Source organism: Columba livia, chromosome 9 (assembly GCF_036013475.1).
Source record: "Columba livia isolate bColLiv1 breed racing homer chromosome 9, bColLiv1.pat.W.v2, whole genome shotgun sequence".
Taxonomy (NCBI): Eukaryota; Metazoa; Chordata; class Aves; order Columbiformes; family Columbidae; genus Columba; species Columba livia.
The window spans coordinates 22,514,522-22,529,541 of record NC_088610.1 but is presented as its reverse complement, the minus strand read 5'-3'; the positions used below and the strand labels follow the sequence as shown (position 1 = coordinate 22,529,541).

The following is a 15,020-nucleotide window of genomic DNA, read 5'->3' as shown; positions in this document are numbered from 1 at the left end:
GCGGGCTCGGAGGGGGAGTGGGTGCCTACGGCCATACCACGCTGAGAACGCCCGATCTCGTCTGATCTCGGAAGCTAAGCAGGGTCGGGCCCGGTTAGTACTTGGATGGGAGACCGCCTGGGAATACCGGGTGCTGTAGGCTTTTGGATTTTGGCGGCAGAGCGTCCCTCTTTCCGTTGAATTTTTGGAGGGGAGTGGGGGGGGGGGCGTGTTAGGGTCAGCGACGTGGGCGCAGGCGCTGTCGGGGCGGCGGGTCGGTGCGTTTTGTCGGCACGTGTCCCCGGGGCCGCCTGGAGCTGGTGTGTTGGGTTTGGAAGGGTGACTTGGTGGCGCAGGAGACAGGCTTGGGGTGTGGGAGAGCGGGCTCGGAGCGTGAGTGGGTGCCTACGGCCATACCACCCTGAGAACGCCCGATCTCGTCTGATCTCGGAAGCTAAGCAGGGTCGGGCCCGGTTAGTACTTGGATGGGAGACCGCCTGGGAATACCGGGTGCTGTAGGCTTTTGGATTTTGGCGGCAGAGCGTCCCTCTTTCCGTTGAATTTTTGGAGGGGAGTGGGGGGGGGGGCGTGTTAGGGTCAGCGACGTGGGCGCAGGCGCTGTCGGGGCGGCGGGTCGGTGCGTTTTGTCGGCACGTGTCCCCGGGGCCGCCTGGAGCTGGTGTGTTGGGTTTGGAAGGGTGACTTGGTGGCGCAGGAGACAGGCTTGGGGTGTGGGAGAGCGGGCTCGGAGCGGGAGTGGGTGCCTACGGCCATACCACCCTGAGAACGCCCGATCTCGTCTGATCTCGGAAGCTAAGCAGGGTCGGGCCCGGTTAGTACTTGGATGGGAGACCGCCTGGGAATACCGGGTGCTGTAGGCTTTTGGATTTTGGCGGCGGAGCGTTCCTCTTTGCATTGAATTTTTGGAGGGGAGTGGGGGGGGTTGGGGGCGTGTTAGGGTCAGCGACGTGGGCGCAGGCGCTGTCGGGGCGGCGGGTCGGTGCGTTTTGTCGGCACGTGTCCCCGGGGCCGCCTGGAGCTGGTGTGTTGGGTTTGGAAGGGTGACTTGGTGGCGCAGGAGACAGGCTTGGGGTGTGGGAGAGCGGGCTCGGAGCGGGAGTGGGTGCCTACGGCCATACCAGCCTGAGAACGCCCGATCTCGTCTGATCTCGGAAGCTAAGCAGGGTCGGGCCCGGTTAGTACTTGGATGGGAGACCGCCTGGGAATACCGGGTGCTGTAGGCTTTTGGATTTTGGCGGCAGAGCGTCCCTCTTTCCGTTGAATTTTTGGAGGGGAGTGGGGGGGGGGGCGTATTAGGGTCAGCGACGTGGGCGCAGGCGCTGTCGGGGCGGCGGGTCGGTGCGTTTTGTCGGCACGTGTCCCCGGGGCCGCCTGGAGCTGGTGTGTTGGGTTTGGAAGGGTGACTTGGTGGCGCAGGAGACAGGCTTGGGGTGTGGGAGAGCGGGCTCGGAGCGGGAGTGGGTGCCTACGGCCATACCACCCTGAGAACGCCCGATCTCGTCTGATCTCGGAAGCTAAGCAGGGTCGGGCCCGGTTAGTACTTGGATGGGAGACCGCCTGGGAATACCGGGTGCTGTAGGCTTTTGGATTTTGGCGGCGGAGCGTCCCTCTTTCCGTTGAATTTTTGGAGGGGAGTGGGGGGGGGGGGCGTGTTAGGGTCAGAGAGGTGGGGACAGGCGCTGTGGGGGCAGCGTGTCGGTGCGTTTTGTCGGCACGTGTCCCCGGGGCCGCCTGGAGCTGATGTGTTGGGTTTGGAAGGGTGACTTGGTGGCGCAGGAGACAGGCTTGGGGTGCAGGAGAGCGGGCTCGGAGGGGGAGTGGGTGCCTACGGCCATACCAGCCTGAGAACGCCCGATCTCGTCTGATCTCGGAAGCTAAGCAGGGTCGGGCCCGGTTAGTACTTGGATGGGAGACCGCCTGGGAATACCGGGTGCTGTAGGCTTTTGGATTTTGGCGGCAGAGCGTCCCTCTTTCCGTTGAATTTTTGGAGGGGAGTGGGGGGGGTTGGGGGCGTGTTAGGGTCAGCGACGTGGGCGCAGGCGCTGTCGGGGCGGCGGGTCGGTGCGTTTTGTCGGCACGTGTCCCCGGGGCCGCCTGGAGCTGGTGTGTTGGGTTTGAAGGGTGACTTGGTGGCGCAGGAGACAGGCTTGGGGTGTGGGAGAGCGGGCTCGGAGCGGGAGTGGGTGCCTACGGCCATACCACCCTGAGAACGCCCGATCTCGTCTGATCTCGGAAGCTAAGCAGGGTCGGGCCCGGTTAGTACTTGGATGGGAGACCGCCTGGGAATACCGGGTGCTGTAGGCTTTTGGATTTTGGCGGCGGAGCGTCCCTCTTTCCGTTGAATTTTTGGAGGGGAGTGGGGGGGGGGGGGGGGGGGCGTGTTAGGGTCAGAGAGGTGGGGACAGGCGCTGTGGGGGCAGCGTGTCGGTGCGTTTTGTCGGCACGTGTCCCCGGGGCCGCCTGGAGCTGATGTGTTGGGTTTGGAAGGGTGACTTGGTGGCGCAGGAGACAGGCTTGGGGTGCAGGAGAGCGGGCTCGGAGGGGGAGTGGGTGCCTACGGCCATACCACCCTGAGAACGCCCGATCTCGTCTGATCTCGGAAGCTAAGCAGGGTCGGGCCCGGTTAGTACTTGGATGGGAGACCGCCTGGGAATACCGGGTGCTGTAGGCTTTTGGATTTTGGCGGCAGAGCGTCCCTCTTTCCGTTGAATTTTTGGAGGGGAGTGGGGGGGGGGCGTGTTAGGGTCAGCGACGTGGGCGCAGGCGCTGTCGGGGCGGCGGGTCGGTGCGTTTTGTCGGCACGTGTCCCCGGGGCCGCCTGGAGCTGGTGTGTTGGGTTTGGAAGGGTGACTTGGTGGCGCAGGAGACAGGCTTGGGGTGCAGGAGAGCGGGCTCGGAGCAGGAGTGGGTGCCTACGGCCATACCACCCTGAGAACGCCCGATCTCGTCTGATCTCGGAAGCTAAGCAGGGTCGGGCCCGGTTAGTACTTGGATGGGAGACCGCCTGGGAATACCGGGTGCTGTAGGCTTTTGGATTTTGGCGGCGGAGCGTCCCTCTTTCCGTTGAATTTTTGGAGGGGAGTGGGGGGGGGGGGGGCGTGTTAGGGTCAGAGAGGTGGGGACAGGCGCTGTGGGGGCAGCGTGTCGGTGCGTTTTGTCGGCACGTGTCCCCGGGGCCGCCTGGAGCTGATGTGTTGGGTTTGGAAGGGTGACTTGGTGGCGCAGGAGACAGGCTTGGGGTGTGGGAGAGCGGGCTCGGAGCGGGAGTGGGTGCCTACGGCCATACCACCCTGAGAACGCCCGATCTCGTCTGATCTCGGAAGCTAAGCAGGGTCGGGCCCGGTTAGTACTTGGATGGGAGACCGCCTGGGAATACCGGGTGCTGTAGGCTTTTGGATTTTGGCGGCGGAGCGTCCCTCTTTCCGTTGAATTTTTGGAGGGGAGCGGGGGGGGGGGGGGCGTGTTAGGGTCAGAGAGGTGGGGACAGGCGCTGTGGGGGCAGCGTGTCGGTGCGTTTTGTCGGCACGTGTCCCGGGGCCGCCTGGAGCTGATGTGTTGGGTTTGGAAGGGTGACTTGGTGGCGCAGGAGACAGGCTTGGGGTGCAGGAGAGCGGGCTCGGAGGGGGAGTGGGTGCCTACGGCCATACCACCCTGAGAACGCCCGATCTCGTCTGATCTCGGAAGCTAAGCAGGGTCGGGCCCGGTTAGTACTTGGATGGGAGACCGCCTGGGAATACCGGGTGCTGTAGGCTTTTGGATTTTGGCGGCAGAGCGTCCCTCTTTCCGTTGAATTTTTGGAGGGGAGTGGGGGGGGTTGGGGGGCGTGTTAGGGTCAGCGACGTGGGCGCAGGCGCTGTCGGGGCGGCGGGTCGGTGCGTTTTGTCGGCACGTGTCCCCGGGGCCGCCTGGAGCTGGTGTGTTGGGTTTGGAAGGGTGACTTGGTGGCGCAGGAGACAGGCTTGGGGTGTGGGAGAGCGGGCTCGGAGCGGGAGTGGGTGCCTACGGCCATACCACCCTGAGAACGCCCGATCTCGTCTGATCTGGGAAGCTAAGCAGGGTCGGGCCCGGTTAGTACTTGGATGGGAGACCGCCTGGGAATACCGGGTGCTGTAGGCTTTTGGATTTTGGCGGCGGAGCGTCCCTCTTTCCGTTGAATTTTTGGAGGGGAGTGGGGGGGGGGGGGGGCGTGTTAGGGTCAGAGAGGTGGGGACAGGCGCTGTGGGGGCAGCGTGTCGGTGCGTTTTGTCGGCACGTGTCCCCGGGGCCGCCTGGATCTGATGTGTTGGGTTTGGAAGGGTGACTTGGTGGCGCAGGAGACAGGCTTGGGGTGCAGGAGAGCGGGCTCGGAGGGGGAGTGGGTGCCTACGGCCATACCACCCTGAGAACGCCCGATCTCGTCTGATCTCGGAAGCTAAGCAGGGTCGGGCCCGGTTAGTACTTGGATGGGAGACCGCCTGGGAATACCGGGTGCTGTAGGCTTTTGGATTTTGGCGGCGGAGCGTCCCTCTTTCCGTTGAATTTTTGGAGGGGAGCGGGGGGGGGGGGGCGTGTTAGGGTCAGAGAGGTGGGGACAGGCGCTGTGGGGGCAGCGTGTCGGTGCGTTTTGTCGGCACGTGTCCCGGGGCCGCCTGGAGCTGATGTGTTGGGTTTGGAAGGGTGACTTGGTGGCGCAGGAGACAGGCTTGGGGTGCAGGAGAGCGGGCTCGGAGGGGGAGTGGGTGCCTACGGCCATACCACCCTGAGAACGCCCGATCTCGTCTGATCTCGGAAGCTAAGCAGGGTCGGGCCCGGTTAGTACTTGGATGGGAGACCGCCTGGAATACCGGGTGCTGTAGGCTTTTGGATTTTGGCGGCAGAGCGTCCCTATTTGCATTGAATTTTTGGAGGGGAGTGGGGGGGGGGTGCGTATTAGGGTCAGAGAGGTGGGGGCAGGTGCTGTCGGGGCAGCGGGTCGGTGGGTTTTGTCGGGACGTGTCCCCGGGGTCGCCTGGAGCTGGTGTGTTGGGTTTGGAGGGTGATTTGGTGGCGCAGGAGACAGGCTTGGGGTGTGGGAGAGCGGGCTCGGAGCGGGAGTGGGTGCCTACGGCCATACCACCCTGAGAACGCCCGATCTCGTCTGATCTCGGAAGCTAAGCAGGGTCGGGCCCGGTTAGTACTTGGATGGGAGACCGCCTGGGAATACCGGGTGCTGTAGGCTTTTGGATTTTGGCGGCAGAGCGTCCCTCTTTCCGTTGAATTTTTGGAGGGGAGTGGGGGGGGTTGGGGGCGTGTTAGGGTCAGCGACGTGGGCGCAGGCGCTGTCGGGGCGGCGGGTCGGTGCGTTTTGTCGGCACGTGTCCCCGGGGCCGCCTGGAGCTGGTGTGTTGGGTTTGGAAGGGTGACTTGGTGGCGCAGGAGACAGGCTTGGGGTGTGGGAGAGCGGGCTCGGAGCGGGAGTGGGTGCCTACGGCCATACCACCCTGAGAACGCCCGATCTCGTCTGATCTCGGAAGCTAAGCAGGGTCGGGCCCGGTTAGTACTTGGATGGGAGACCGCCTGGGAATACCGGGTGCTGTAGGCTTTTGGATTTTGGCGGCGGAGCGTCCCTCTTTCCGTTGAATTTTTGGAGGGGAGTGGGGGGGGGGGGGGGGCGTGTTAGGGTCAGAGAGGTGGGGACAGGCGCTGTGGGGGCAGCGTGTCGGTGCGTTTTGTCGGCACGTGTCCCCGGGGCCGCCTGGAGCTGATGTGTTGGGTTTGGAAGGGTGACTTGGTGGCGCAGGAGACAGGCTTGGGGTGCAGGAGAGCGGGCTCGGAGGGGGAGTGGGTGCCTACGGCCATACCACCCTGAGAACGCCCGATCTCGTCTGATCTCGGAAGCTAAGCAGGGTCGGGCCCGGTTAGTACTTGGATGGGAGACCGCCTGGGAATACCGGGTGCTGTAGGCTTTTGGATTTTGGCGGCAGAGCGTCCCTCTTTCCGTTGAATTTTTGGAGGGGAGTGGGGGGGGGGGCGTGTTAGGGTCAGCGACGTGGGCGCAGGCGCTGTCGGGGCGGCGGGTCGGTGCGTTTTGTCGGCACGTGTCCCCGGGGCCGCCTGGAGCTGGTGTGTTGGGTTTGGAAGGGTGACTTGGTGGCGCAGGAGACAGGCTTGGGGTGTGGGAGAGCGGGCTCGGAGCGGGAGTGGGTGCCTACGGCCATACCACCCTGAGAACGCCCGATCTCGTCTGATCTCGGAAGCTAAGCAGGGTCGGGCCCGGTTAGTACTTGGATGGGAGACCGCCTGGGAATACCGGGTGCTGTAGGCTTTTGGATTTTGGCGGCAGAGCGTCCCTCTTTCCGTTGAATTTTTGGAGGGGAGTGGGGGGGGGGGCGTGTTAGGGTCAGCGACGTGGGCGCAGGCGCTGTCGGGGCGGCGGGTCGGTGCGTTTTGTCGGCACGTGTCCCCGGGGCCGCCTGGAGCTGGTGTGTTGGGTTTGGAAGGGTGACTTGGTGGCGCAGGAGACAGGCTTGGGGTGTGGGAGAGCGGGCTCGGAGCGGGAGTGGGTGCCTACGGCCATACCACCCTGAGAACGCCCGATCTCGTCTGATCTCGGAAGCTAAGCAGGGTCGGGCCCGGTTAGTACTTGGATGGGAGACCGCCTGGGAATACCGGGTGCTGTAGGCTTTTGGATTTTGGCGGCGGAGCGTCCCTCTTTCCGTTGAATTTTTGGAGGGGAGTGGGGGGGGGGGGGGGCGTGTTAGGGTCAGAGAGGTGGGGACAGGCGCTGTGGGGGCAGCGTGTCGGTGCGTTTTGTCGGCACGTGTCCCCGGGGCCGCCTGGAGCTGATGTGTTGGGTTTGGAAGGGTGACTTGGTGGCGCAGGAGACAGGCTTGGGGTGCAGGAGAGCGGGCTCGGAGGGGGAGTGGGTGCCTACGGCCATACCACCCTGAGAACGCCCGATCTCGTCTGATCTCGGAAGCTAAGCAGGGTCGGGCCCGGTTAGTACTTGGATGGGAGACCGCCTGGGAATACCGGGTGCTGTAGGCTTTTGGATTTTGGCGGCGGAGCGTCCCTCTTTCCGTTGAATTTTTGGAGGGGAGCGGGGGGGGGGGGGGCGTGTTAGGGTCAGAGAGGTGGGGACAGGCGCTGTGGGGGCAGCGTGTCGGTGCGTTTTGTCGGCACGTGTCCCCGGGGCCGCCTGGAGCTGATGTGTTGGGTTTGGAAGGGTGACTTGGTGGCGCAGGAGACAGGCTTGGGGTGCAGGAGAGCGGGCTCGGAGGGGGAGTGGGTGCCTACGGCCATACCACCCTGAGAACGCCCGATCTCGTCTGATCTCGGAAGCTAAGCAGGGTCGGGCCCGGTTAGTACTTGGATGGGAGACCGCCTGGGAATACCGGGTGCTGTAGGCTTTTGGATTTTGGCGGCAGAGCGTCCCTATTTGCATTGAATTTTTGGAGGGGAGTGGGGGGGGGGTGCGTATTAGGGTCAGAGAGGTGGGGGCAGGTGCTGTCGGGGCAGCGGGTCGGTGGGTTTTGTCGGGACGTGTCCCCGGGGTCGCCTGGAGCTGGTGTGTTGGGTTTGGAGGGTGATTTGGTGGCGCAGGAGACAGGCTTGGGGTGTGGGAGAGCGGGCTCGGAGCGGGAGTGGGTGCCTACGGCCATACCACCCTGAGAACGCCCGATCTCGTCTGATCTCGGAAGCTAAGCAGGGTCGGGCCCGGTTAGTACTTGGATGGGAGACCGCCTGGGAATACCGGGTGCTGTAGGCTTTTGGATTTTGGCGGCAGAGCGTCCCTCTTTCCGTTGAATTTTTGGAGGGGAGTGGGGGGGGTTGGGGGCGTGTTAGGGTCAGCGACGTGGGCGCAGGCGCTGTCGGGGCGGCGGGTCGGTGCGTTTTGTCGGCACGTGTCCCCGGGGCCGCCTGGAGCTGGTGTGTTGGGTTTGGAAGGGTGACTTGGTGGCGCAGGAGACAGGCTTGGGGTGTGGGAGAGCGGGCTCGGAGCGGGAGTGGGTGCCTACGGCCATACCACCCTGAGAACGCCCGATCTCGTCTGATCTCGGAAGCTAAGCAGGGTCGGGCCCGGTTAGTACTTGGATGGGAGACCGCCTGGGAATACCGGGTGCTGTAGGCTTTTGGATTTTGGCGGCGGAGCGTCCCTCTTTCCGTTGAATTTTTGGAGGGGAGTGGGGGGGGGGGGGGGCGTGTTAGGGTCAGAGAGGTGGGGACAGGCGCTGTGGGGGCAGCGTGTCGGTGCGTTTTGTCGGCACGTGTCCCCGGGGCCGCCTGGAGCTGATGTGTTGGGTTTGGAAGGGTGACTTGGTGGCGCAGGAGACAGGCTTGGGGTGCAGGAGAGCGGGCTCGGAGGGGGAGTGGGTGCCTACGGCCATACCACCCTGAGAACGCCCGATCTCGTCTGATCTCGGAAGCTAAGCAGGGTCGGGCCCGGTTAGTACTTGGATGGGAGACCGCCTGGGAATACCGGGTGCTGTAGGCTTTTGGATTTTGGCGGCAGAGCGTCCCTCTTTCCGTTGAATTTTTGGAGGGGAGTGGGGGGGGGGGCGTGTTAGGGTCAGCGACGTGGGCGCAGGCGCTGTCGGGGCGGCGGGTCGGTGCGTTTTGTCGGCACGTGTCCCCGGGGCCGCCTGGAGCTGGTGTGTTGGGTTTGGAAGGGTGACTTGGTGGCGCAGGAGACAGGCTTGGGGTGTGGGAGAGCGGGCTCGGAGCGGGAGTGGGTGCCTACGGCCATACCACCCTGAGAACGCCCGATCTCGTCTGATCTCGGAAGCTAAGCAGGGTCGGGCCCGGTTAGTACTTGGATGGGAGACCGCCTGGGAATACCGGGTGCTGTAGGCTTTTGGATTTTGGCGGCAGCGAGTCTGTTCCCCAGTTTTTTGGGAGCTGGGGGGTGGTCAGCCAGGATATGCAGTGTGCAGCGGTAGGAACGTGCATTTTGGTGGCACGTGTACCTGGGGTAGCCTCCGACCTGACGGCGTGGATTTTGAGGGGTCATTTTGGAGTTTAGGAGAGAGGCTTGGGTTCCGCGAGAGCTGGGTTTGGCGCACTGTGGGGTACCTACAGCCATACAACCCTGAGAGCGCCCATTCTCTTCTAATCTTGGAAGTCGTGAGATGCATTTCTTGATCTTGTGTTTTTCGTGGCTCCCTCGTTACAGCCACCTCACATCGTTTTCCTCCATCACTCATGCCGTGGCGGGGCTGCCATGCATTCAGGCACTAGGTGAAGAGTCCCTGCGTATCTGCGATGGGCCGTGCCATGCTCTGGAAGGCCCATTGCAGGATCCCGTCCCAGGTGCCCTGCGGATCAGTCAGCATTGTCAGTCACTCTGTCCTTCTCGCTTGCAGACCCCTCTTTACTGTCCCGGCTCTCCCTGCCTTGCCTACATCCCTACATCAGTCACCCTGTGGGTCACTCCACATATGTGGTCCCCTTTGGATGGATTCTGCCTGGTGCTGTTTCCCCGACCTCCGTACCTCACCCAGGAGCGCGTCCAGCTCGTCCCTGCTCAGCACGGGTTCACTGCCGAGGGAGATGTCCTCTGTCTGTGGGAGAAGACATGTCCTGCCAGCGTTCCAGCCTGGCCCCTGCCTGCAGCCCTTTGCCTCTGGGCTGGTTACTGAGTTCAATCCCTCAGCTGGGGCAGTGAAGCTCATGCTTCACGTTCCCTCCAGCACGGCTTTATTATGTTGCCCCCAGCTGCACCCAGCCTGAACCGCCATTCCTCAGTCTCATCGCTCATACCCACCTCCAGCACTTCACCCAGCCCAGTTCCTGCTGAAGCTGGTGCTGTTGTACCGACCTTTGCTGCCTGTAGCGGGGGTTCACTGGCCACTGTGGTGGTCTCCAGGTTGCCTGTGTCTGGGGTTTCTGCGCAGGACATGCAGAGCAGCAGCCCCCTGCAACCATCAGGGGTCGCACAAACCGCCAGGGCAGCCCCTCTCTGCGCGGAATTTAAGGCTGGCATGTGAGGGATAGCGGGGGGCTCACCTGGGGTCCCTGCCGGGCACGGGGCCATGCTTGGGTGCTGTGATCTGGGCGAAACAGCGACCACAGACACTCCCGTCACCTCCGCCCCGCCGGGCACCACATGCCTCCTCCCCCAGGGTTTCGGGGGGTCGATCTGTAGCCGCATCCACCTCCTGCAGCCGTCCCGGTTCAGCCGCGCTCGCTACACATGAGCTGCACCGCCACGTCCCGCTGCACAGCCAGAGCAGGTGGTGAGGAACAGCCAGGGGTACCGGTGTCCCTGAGCACTCTGGGGCTCACCTGGGGACACGAGGCAGTGGGGGCACCAGGCAGGTGAGGTGGAAGGCCCTGGGGCAGCCGTCGCAGCAGATGAGCTCGCCACCGTCTCCGCACACTGCACACTCGTCCTCGTTCTCCTGCCATAAGGGAATGGACAGGGGTCAGTGCCACAAATCCCCAGGGGGCACCGGCAGGCAGCCTGCACCCATGGCTGTGGCAGGGCACCCCACCACCCTGTCCAGGTTTTGTTAAAAACAAGTTCCTATTTTAGTGAATTTGCCTGTCAGCTAAAGCCTTCTTATTAGCTGCATTTTCCTGAAAAGCTAGATACATGTTTTGGTAGACATAGCAATGGGATGCAGGGCCATTGATAAGGATGAACACAAATCTCGCAAGAGGGGCAACAGGAAACTGGTGACCAAAAACTGATCAACTGAGTATAACATCCCATTCATGTGAATACTTCATATAAAAGTGGGAGATCATGAGGATCTCGTCCCTTTTTCCCTTTTCCTTATGGTCGACATTAGGAGAGGACCTTGCGAGTCGTCCCTGCGAACTGAGGCCTAGTGACAGGCTGAATCCAGCTCCGGTTGGCTGCAGAGTCCAGTCCAGGACTTTGGGTATCGGCTCTGCAGTTGCCGAGACTTTCAAGACTGGTTTTGTATATTTTGTATTATTTTCTCTATTTTATCAGTAGCATTAGTAAAACATTTTTACTTTTTCCAACTCTCTTCTCTCTGTCCTTCTTTCCCTCCCAATGGCCCGTCCTTAGTGGGAAGGGTGGAGATGGAGGGGCTGAAGAGGGAAGTGGGGGGAGAGGGGGTTAACAATACATCTGGGCTCACCTGGTGGGGTGCAGGGTCCTGGCTGTGCAGGGCAGGCACCGGCAGCCGGGTCTGGGGGTGCACTCGGGGCTCCCCACTCTGCAGGTGAGGCAAGAGAGGGGTTGGGGGAGCTGGTAGGACAGCCTGGTTCAGGGGAACACCCCCAGGGTATGGCTGTGTTGCCAGGCAGGGACAACACCCTGACACAGCCACGAGCAGATGACAAACGGGGTGAAAGTGGGAGATGGGGGGTTTCCATACGCTTTGGGACATCTTGGGCCGGGCAGGCGGCTTCAGGCTGCGGTTTCTGCTCCTGGCCCCTGGCTCCTCGCAGGCGGCCGGGGCATACGGCTCATCCCTGGCTTTGCTGCCTGCCTTGGAGCTGCCTGCAAGAGAGGCTGAGAGCAGCTCCGGCGGCCCCCCCAACCACCCCCCTGCCCAAGCATCAGCTTCTGAATTTGGGGGCAAAACCGCATAGGCGGCCAGCCGGGCTGGGCTGCACCTACCGGGCTCCAGCACGTGTTTGATGAGGATGCCCTCGACAGCCCCATGGGTCACAGGCACCTCACCACCCGCCACGGCCACCGCTCTCTGCACTGAGGCGGCCACGGCCTGGAGGGCTGCGGGCAGAGGGTGGCTCAGTGGGGCGGGCAGTCTCCCCCCTGCCCTTGACCATGGGCAAACAGGGTGAACAGGCAGATGCTGCCCGGGGCGGGGCGGCACTTACCGCCAGCACGAGAGGTGCGGGAGATGTCTGCGCCCTCCGGTTTCTTCACAGTCCTCACCTTCACCAGGGGTCCTGCGGGGTTGTGAGGGTGAGTGTCACAGGGGGCAGAGCACCCCACTGCACCTCGGGGACAACCCCAGCACCCCACCCCATCACCATCCCGCCCCGGGTGTCTGTACCGGGGCTGGCAGCGTGCCGCGGGGAAGGCTGTGCTGCCCGTGCCCCATCCCGCTCCTCGGGGGCTTTCCTCTTGCCTTGGGGTCTGTGTGGGGCCGGCACCGTGGGGCTCAGGGAGAAGCGCCTGCCGCGGTGCTGCCGCCCCAGCTCCACCTCTGCGAAGGGGACAGGGACAGGTATAGCTGGCCCTGGGTGTCAACCCAGCTCACCAACAGCACCCAGTTACCCCCATCCATCCCCCTCCTACCTCTAGGGAAGGCGCCGCGGAGGGGCCGCAGCCGGGTGTACCGCTCCAGGTTGTAATCCTTGAAGAGGACGGCCCAGAAGTCACGGATGGCGGCAGCATCACGGCCCAGCAGCCAGGTGAGCAGCGCGTGGAATGCGCGGTGGGAGCCCTCCCGCTCTGTCCGGCTCAGCGTCTCCTGCCGGTGCCACCACAGCCCATTGGCACGTATTGCGGTGCCACCAGCTGGCCATGGCCCCGGGCCCCACGGTGTATCCATCTTCTACCTCCCCATGGCCTCACCTTGAAGATGTGCTCAGGAACAATGTCATGGTCGACCAGGCCATGCAGCAGTGGGAAGACGTCGTCCACTGCCATGGCGATCTCGGTGCGGTGCAGCTTCAACAGGTGCCGCAGGTCCCCCTCGCCGGCCGGCCCTGCCATGCTGCAGAGACACCATCAGGACATGTAGCTTGCCCCGATGCTCCCCTTTAATATGCCCCAGCCACTGACGGCAGGAACATCATCAGGATCCTGTGGCCCCACTCATTTCTGGATGAGGCTGCGTAACCTGAGATCTCCCCTCCTGCTGCCAACTGTCCCTATGGCATGGTGGGCTTGTCACCAGCACACCACTGATGCTCCCGAGCACTGGGCATCGACAGCTGGGTTAACATCAATGAAGGACACCCAACCCTATGGTGACCACCCCAGCATGGGCAGGGGACACCTGGGGTGCTCACGCAGGGGCCCCCGCCTCCCTCCTCCCTGCGGTCAGCCAGCCATCACCCCAAAATTTCTGGACTTTCCACAGCACTTGCTTCTCTCATTCAGAAACTTGGCCACGGGAGCACATGGAAAGTAACAGCTTGACAGCGGGGGAAAATTGGAATATTTGCCCTGGGTACCTGCAAACCACCTTCTGCGGTCTGGCAGGAAAGCGCTGACACCAAAGAAACTCTAGAAACCATGTGTTTGGGTACAATTACAGATGCTGAACAAGCAAAAAGCTCGTCTGAAGCACTGTGCTGCTGCCCTCCGGCCCACCAGCGTGACAACAGCCCCACCAGCGAGCCTGGGGATCACCCGAGCAGGCGCTGCTGCAGCTCTATCGTTGCCTGCTCTGGGAAATTGGGCAATAAAGTGATTTCACTGGAAATACGCAGCTGTAAAAATCTTGGATCTGGGGCAAACTGGCTCCTTGGGAGAATCTGGCATATAAAATTCTGGAGGACTGGCTGCTCTGTACCAGGCATCCAGGAAAGAGAAAGCTCCGAAGCTCCCTTTTCCCTTCTCAAACATTGGAGATTCCCCCAGGATTAATTTCCAGCCTCCCTCCCTCTGGAGACATGTGTCTGCTGTCCAGAAGGCTCAGCCTGGGTGCCATGGCCATGCACAAACATCCCCTGATGCCCGACATGCAGCAAAACTCAACCCGAGCGGGATGGGGAAGGGGTATGAGAGGCGATGCTCCATCGTATGGAACACAGTGACACAGGTAGGGATCTTTACCAGTAAATCCTGGGAGACTAGAACAGTATCTACTGGCTCCAAAGCTGTGCCAAGAAGCAGCGGCTGTCGTCCAGAAACTTGGGAAAAAAAACAAGACAACACCCTCTGCAAGAGCAGGAAATACCCTCATACATTTCTGGTTAACAAATGCTTGCCCTGGAGCTCCTTTCAGGATTTGGAGTGATTTTTCCCGTGAAGGCACCAGAAGCTATGGGATGAGGGTCAGGCAGGTACCATGCCAGGATTTCGGTGTCCAGCGTTGCCGTGGTGGGGACGGATCCACCGCCACCTGATCAATGTAGACACCCAGGGAACAAATCATGGGCAAAACAGGAGGTTCATCTCCCCTCCTAAAGATCCCCCACAGCCCAGCCACAGGAGTTGAGCGCAGGCACACTCACGACACGGTTTCACAGGTGTGCTCCACCCTTTCAAGGAAAAACACTTTGCCCAGTGTCCCACCTGCAGAGCCACACTTTGTCACCGTCACCCTGTTTTAATCTGTCTGGTACCTCTGGGACACGGCTCCGGCACTCACTGCAGGGGCAGCCGGTTCCCCATGCCGACCCCCCCGCCGTCATGGGGGCTCCTTTGCCAGCAGCTGCTGCCCAACGCAGGCACGTGTGCCCACAGCACTGGGCTCGGGCTTGTTTTAAATTACGACTTCGTGAGTCTTTCTGTGCCCTGAATCACAGATTGTTTTCCACATCCAGCCCACCCAGCAGAGCAATAATTTGCATTTTGGATTGTTTGTTTTTTCTTGTTTCTTCCCCTTTCTGAGGCGCTACACAGAGGGCAGAGCAGCAGTTGCCAGGTGCCATGTGGAGAGGCACGTACGTCCTGGGAAATCAGGCGGGTGTTTCTGCGTGACCTTGCTTCCAACAGACCTCGGCAGCTGCAAAGCACTTGTTGGGGGTGTGAAAAGTCAGCTTCTGCTTGCAGAGGGGTGTAAAACCCTCCCTGGGGCTGGCAAGAGCCCTGCCCGGCTGCCAGGGCCCAAGGCTGGGTACAGAGGAGCCTGGCCACACTCAGGTTTTGGGCTGCCCTCTCCTTTCCGTTGCTCCCCTTGCAGAAATCAGAGCTAAAGGTTTGAAGTCAGTGAGCCCAATTTGAGCTCAGTTCTGACCACGAAGGCTGAAGATGTTTCTCCACAAACACAGTTAAATCAGCAGCGCAGCCTCCACCAGAAGCACCTGTAGCCCCAGGGATGCACCTCGATTCTGTCCCAGCAACAACTGTTGAAGCAAACAAGCCCTTTCCAGCATTTCTTCATTTCCCTTCCACGCCAAGGTCCTGAGGTGTGAACCCTCACCCTGTGTGCCTCTGGGACACC

General features: G+C 62.0%; 1 protein-coding gene and 25 non-coding genes across 26 annotated transcripts; 25 read left to right on the top strand and 1 right to left on the bottom strand.

Moving 5' to 3' along the window:
* Positions 1–23: 23 nt before the first annotated feature.
* On the top strand, positions 24–142 carry LOC135580328 (5S ribosomal RNA). The gene has a single exon (XR_010474848.1). It is a non-coding gene; the product is annotated as a 5S ribosomal RNA (ribosomal RNA).
* A 240-nt stretch (positions 143–382) lies between these two features.
* LOC135580375 (5S ribosomal RNA) lies at positions 383–501 on the top strand. Its single transcript, XR_010474894.1, has one exon. It is a non-coding gene; the product is annotated as a 5S ribosomal RNA (ribosomal RNA).
* Positions 502–741: 240 nt separating this feature from the next.
* On the top strand, positions 742–860 carry LOC135580374 (5S ribosomal RNA). Its single transcript, XR_010474893.1, has one exon. It is a non-coding gene; the product is annotated as a 5S ribosomal RNA (ribosomal RNA).
* Positions 861–1,104: 244 nt separating this feature from the next.
* LOC135580338 (5S ribosomal RNA) lies at positions 1,105–1,223 on the top strand. The gene has a single exon (XR_010474858.1). It is a non-coding gene; the product is annotated as a 5S ribosomal RNA (ribosomal RNA).
* A 240-nt stretch (positions 1,224–1,463) lies between these two features.
* Positions 1,464–1,582, top strand: LOC135580373 (5S ribosomal RNA). The gene has a single exon (XR_010474892.1). It is a non-coding gene; the product is annotated as a 5S ribosomal RNA (ribosomal RNA).
* Positions 1,583–1,823: 241 nt separating this feature from the next.
* Positions 1,824–1,942, top strand: LOC135580337 (5S ribosomal RNA). Its single transcript, XR_010474857.1, has one exon. It is a non-coding gene; the product is annotated as a 5S ribosomal RNA (ribosomal RNA).
* Positions 1,943–2,185: 243 nt separating this feature from the next.
* Positions 2,186–2,304, top strand: LOC135580372 (5S ribosomal RNA). The gene has a single exon (XR_010474891.1). It is a non-coding gene; the product is annotated as a 5S ribosomal RNA (ribosomal RNA).
* Positions 2,305–2,552: 248 nt separating this feature from the next.
* Positions 2,553–2,671, top strand: LOC135580371 (5S ribosomal RNA). Its single transcript, XR_010474890.1, has one exon. It is a non-coding gene; the product is annotated as a 5S ribosomal RNA (ribosomal RNA).
* A 239-nt stretch (positions 2,672–2,910) lies between these two features.
* Positions 2,911–3,029, top strand: LOC135580370 (5S ribosomal RNA). The gene has a single exon (XR_010474889.1). It is a non-coding gene; the product is annotated as a 5S ribosomal RNA (ribosomal RNA).
* Positions 3,030–3,272: 243 nt separating this feature from the next.
* LOC135580369 (5S ribosomal RNA) lies at positions 3,273–3,391 on the top strand. The gene has a single exon (XR_010474888.1). It is a non-coding gene; the product is annotated as a 5S ribosomal RNA (ribosomal RNA).
* Positions 3,392–3,633: 242 nt separating this feature from the next.
* On the top strand, positions 3,634–3,752 carry LOC135580367 (5S ribosomal RNA). The gene has a single exon (XR_010474886.1). It is a non-coding gene; the product is annotated as a 5S ribosomal RNA (ribosomal RNA).
* Positions 3,753–3,997: 245 nt separating this feature from the next.
* LOC135580346 (5S ribosomal RNA) lies at positions 3,998–4,116 on the top strand. Its single transcript, XR_010474865.1, has one exon. It is a non-coding gene; the product is annotated as a 5S ribosomal RNA (ribosomal RNA).
* A 244-nt stretch (positions 4,117–4,360) lies between these two features.
* LOC135580365 (5S ribosomal RNA) lies at positions 4,361–4,479 on the top strand. The gene has a single exon (XR_010474884.1). It is a non-coding gene; the product is annotated as a 5S ribosomal RNA (ribosomal RNA).
* A 241-nt stretch (positions 4,480–4,720) lies between these two features.
* Positions 4,721–4,838, top strand: LOC135580348 (5S ribosomal RNA). The gene has a single exon (XR_010474867.1). It is a non-coding gene; the product is annotated as a 5S ribosomal RNA (ribosomal RNA).
* Positions 4,839–5,078: 240 nt separating this feature from the next.
* LOC135580354 (5S ribosomal RNA) lies at positions 5,079–5,197 on the top strand. Its single transcript, XR_010474872.1, has one exon. It is a non-coding gene; the product is annotated as a 5S ribosomal RNA (ribosomal RNA).
* Positions 5,198–5,441: 244 nt separating this feature from the next.
* Positions 5,442–5,560, top strand: LOC135580344 (5S ribosomal RNA). The gene has a single exon (XR_010474863.1). It is a non-coding gene; the product is annotated as a 5S ribosomal RNA (ribosomal RNA).
* Positions 5,561–5,805: 245 nt separating this feature from the next.
* Positions 5,806–5,924, top strand: LOC135580332 (5S ribosomal RNA). The gene has a single exon (XR_010474851.1). It is a non-coding gene; the product is annotated as a 5S ribosomal RNA (ribosomal RNA).
* Positions 5,925–6,164: 240 nt separating this feature from the next.
* On the top strand, positions 6,165–6,283 carry LOC135580320 (5S ribosomal RNA). Its single transcript, XR_010474840.1, has one exon. It is a non-coding gene; the product is annotated as a 5S ribosomal RNA (ribosomal RNA).
* A 240-nt stretch (positions 6,284–6,523) lies between these two features.
* LOC135580309 (5S ribosomal RNA) lies at positions 6,524–6,642 on the top strand. The gene has a single exon (XR_010474829.1). It is a non-coding gene; the product is annotated as a 5S ribosomal RNA (ribosomal RNA).
* Positions 6,643–6,886: 244 nt separating this feature from the next.
* On the top strand, positions 6,887–7,005 carry LOC135580298 (5S ribosomal RNA). The gene has a single exon (XR_010474818.1). It is a non-coding gene; the product is annotated as a 5S ribosomal RNA (ribosomal RNA).
* A 243-nt stretch (positions 7,006–7,248) lies between these two features.
* Positions 7,249–7,367, top strand: LOC135580287 (5S ribosomal RNA). The gene has a single exon (XR_010474807.1). It is a non-coding gene; the product is annotated as a 5S ribosomal RNA (ribosomal RNA).
* A 240-nt stretch (positions 7,368–7,607) lies between these two features.
* Positions 7,608–7,726, top strand: LOC135580276 (5S ribosomal RNA). Its single transcript, XR_010474796.1, has one exon. It is a non-coding gene; the product is annotated as a 5S ribosomal RNA (ribosomal RNA).
* Positions 7,727–7,970: 244 nt separating this feature from the next.
* LOC135580401 (5S ribosomal RNA) lies at positions 7,971–8,089 on the top strand. The gene has a single exon (XR_010474924.1). It is a non-coding gene; the product is annotated as a 5S ribosomal RNA (ribosomal RNA).
* Positions 8,090–8,333: 244 nt separating this feature from the next.
* LOC135580390 (5S ribosomal RNA) lies at positions 8,334–8,452 on the top strand. The gene has a single exon (XR_010474910.1). It is a non-coding gene; the product is annotated as a 5S ribosomal RNA (ribosomal RNA).
* A 240-nt stretch (positions 8,453–8,692) lies between these two features.
* LOC135580379 (5S ribosomal RNA) lies at positions 8,693–8,811 on the top strand. Its single transcript, XR_010474898.1, has one exon. It is a non-coding gene; the product is annotated as a 5S ribosomal RNA (ribosomal RNA).
* A 139-nt stretch (positions 8,812–8,950) lies between these two features.
* LOC102085079 (autoimmune regulator) lies at positions 8,951–12,619 on the bottom strand. The gene is made up of 11 exons (XM_065073233.1): positions 12,479–12,619; positions 12,200–12,374; positions 11,955–12,107; positions 11,701–11,847; positions 11,555–11,668; positions 11,310–11,434; positions 10,243–10,358; positions 9,964–10,173; positions 9,718–9,872; positions 9,450–9,610; positions 8,951–9,272 (listed from the first exon to the last, which is right to left on the bottom strand). The coding sequence occupies exons 1-11, from the start codon at positions 12,617–12,619 to the stop codon at positions 9,192–9,194; spliced, it is 1,578 nt and encodes a 525-aa protein (XP_064929305.1). The 3' UTR covers positions 8,951–9,191.
* Positions 12,620–15,020: the final 2,401 nt, after the last annotated feature.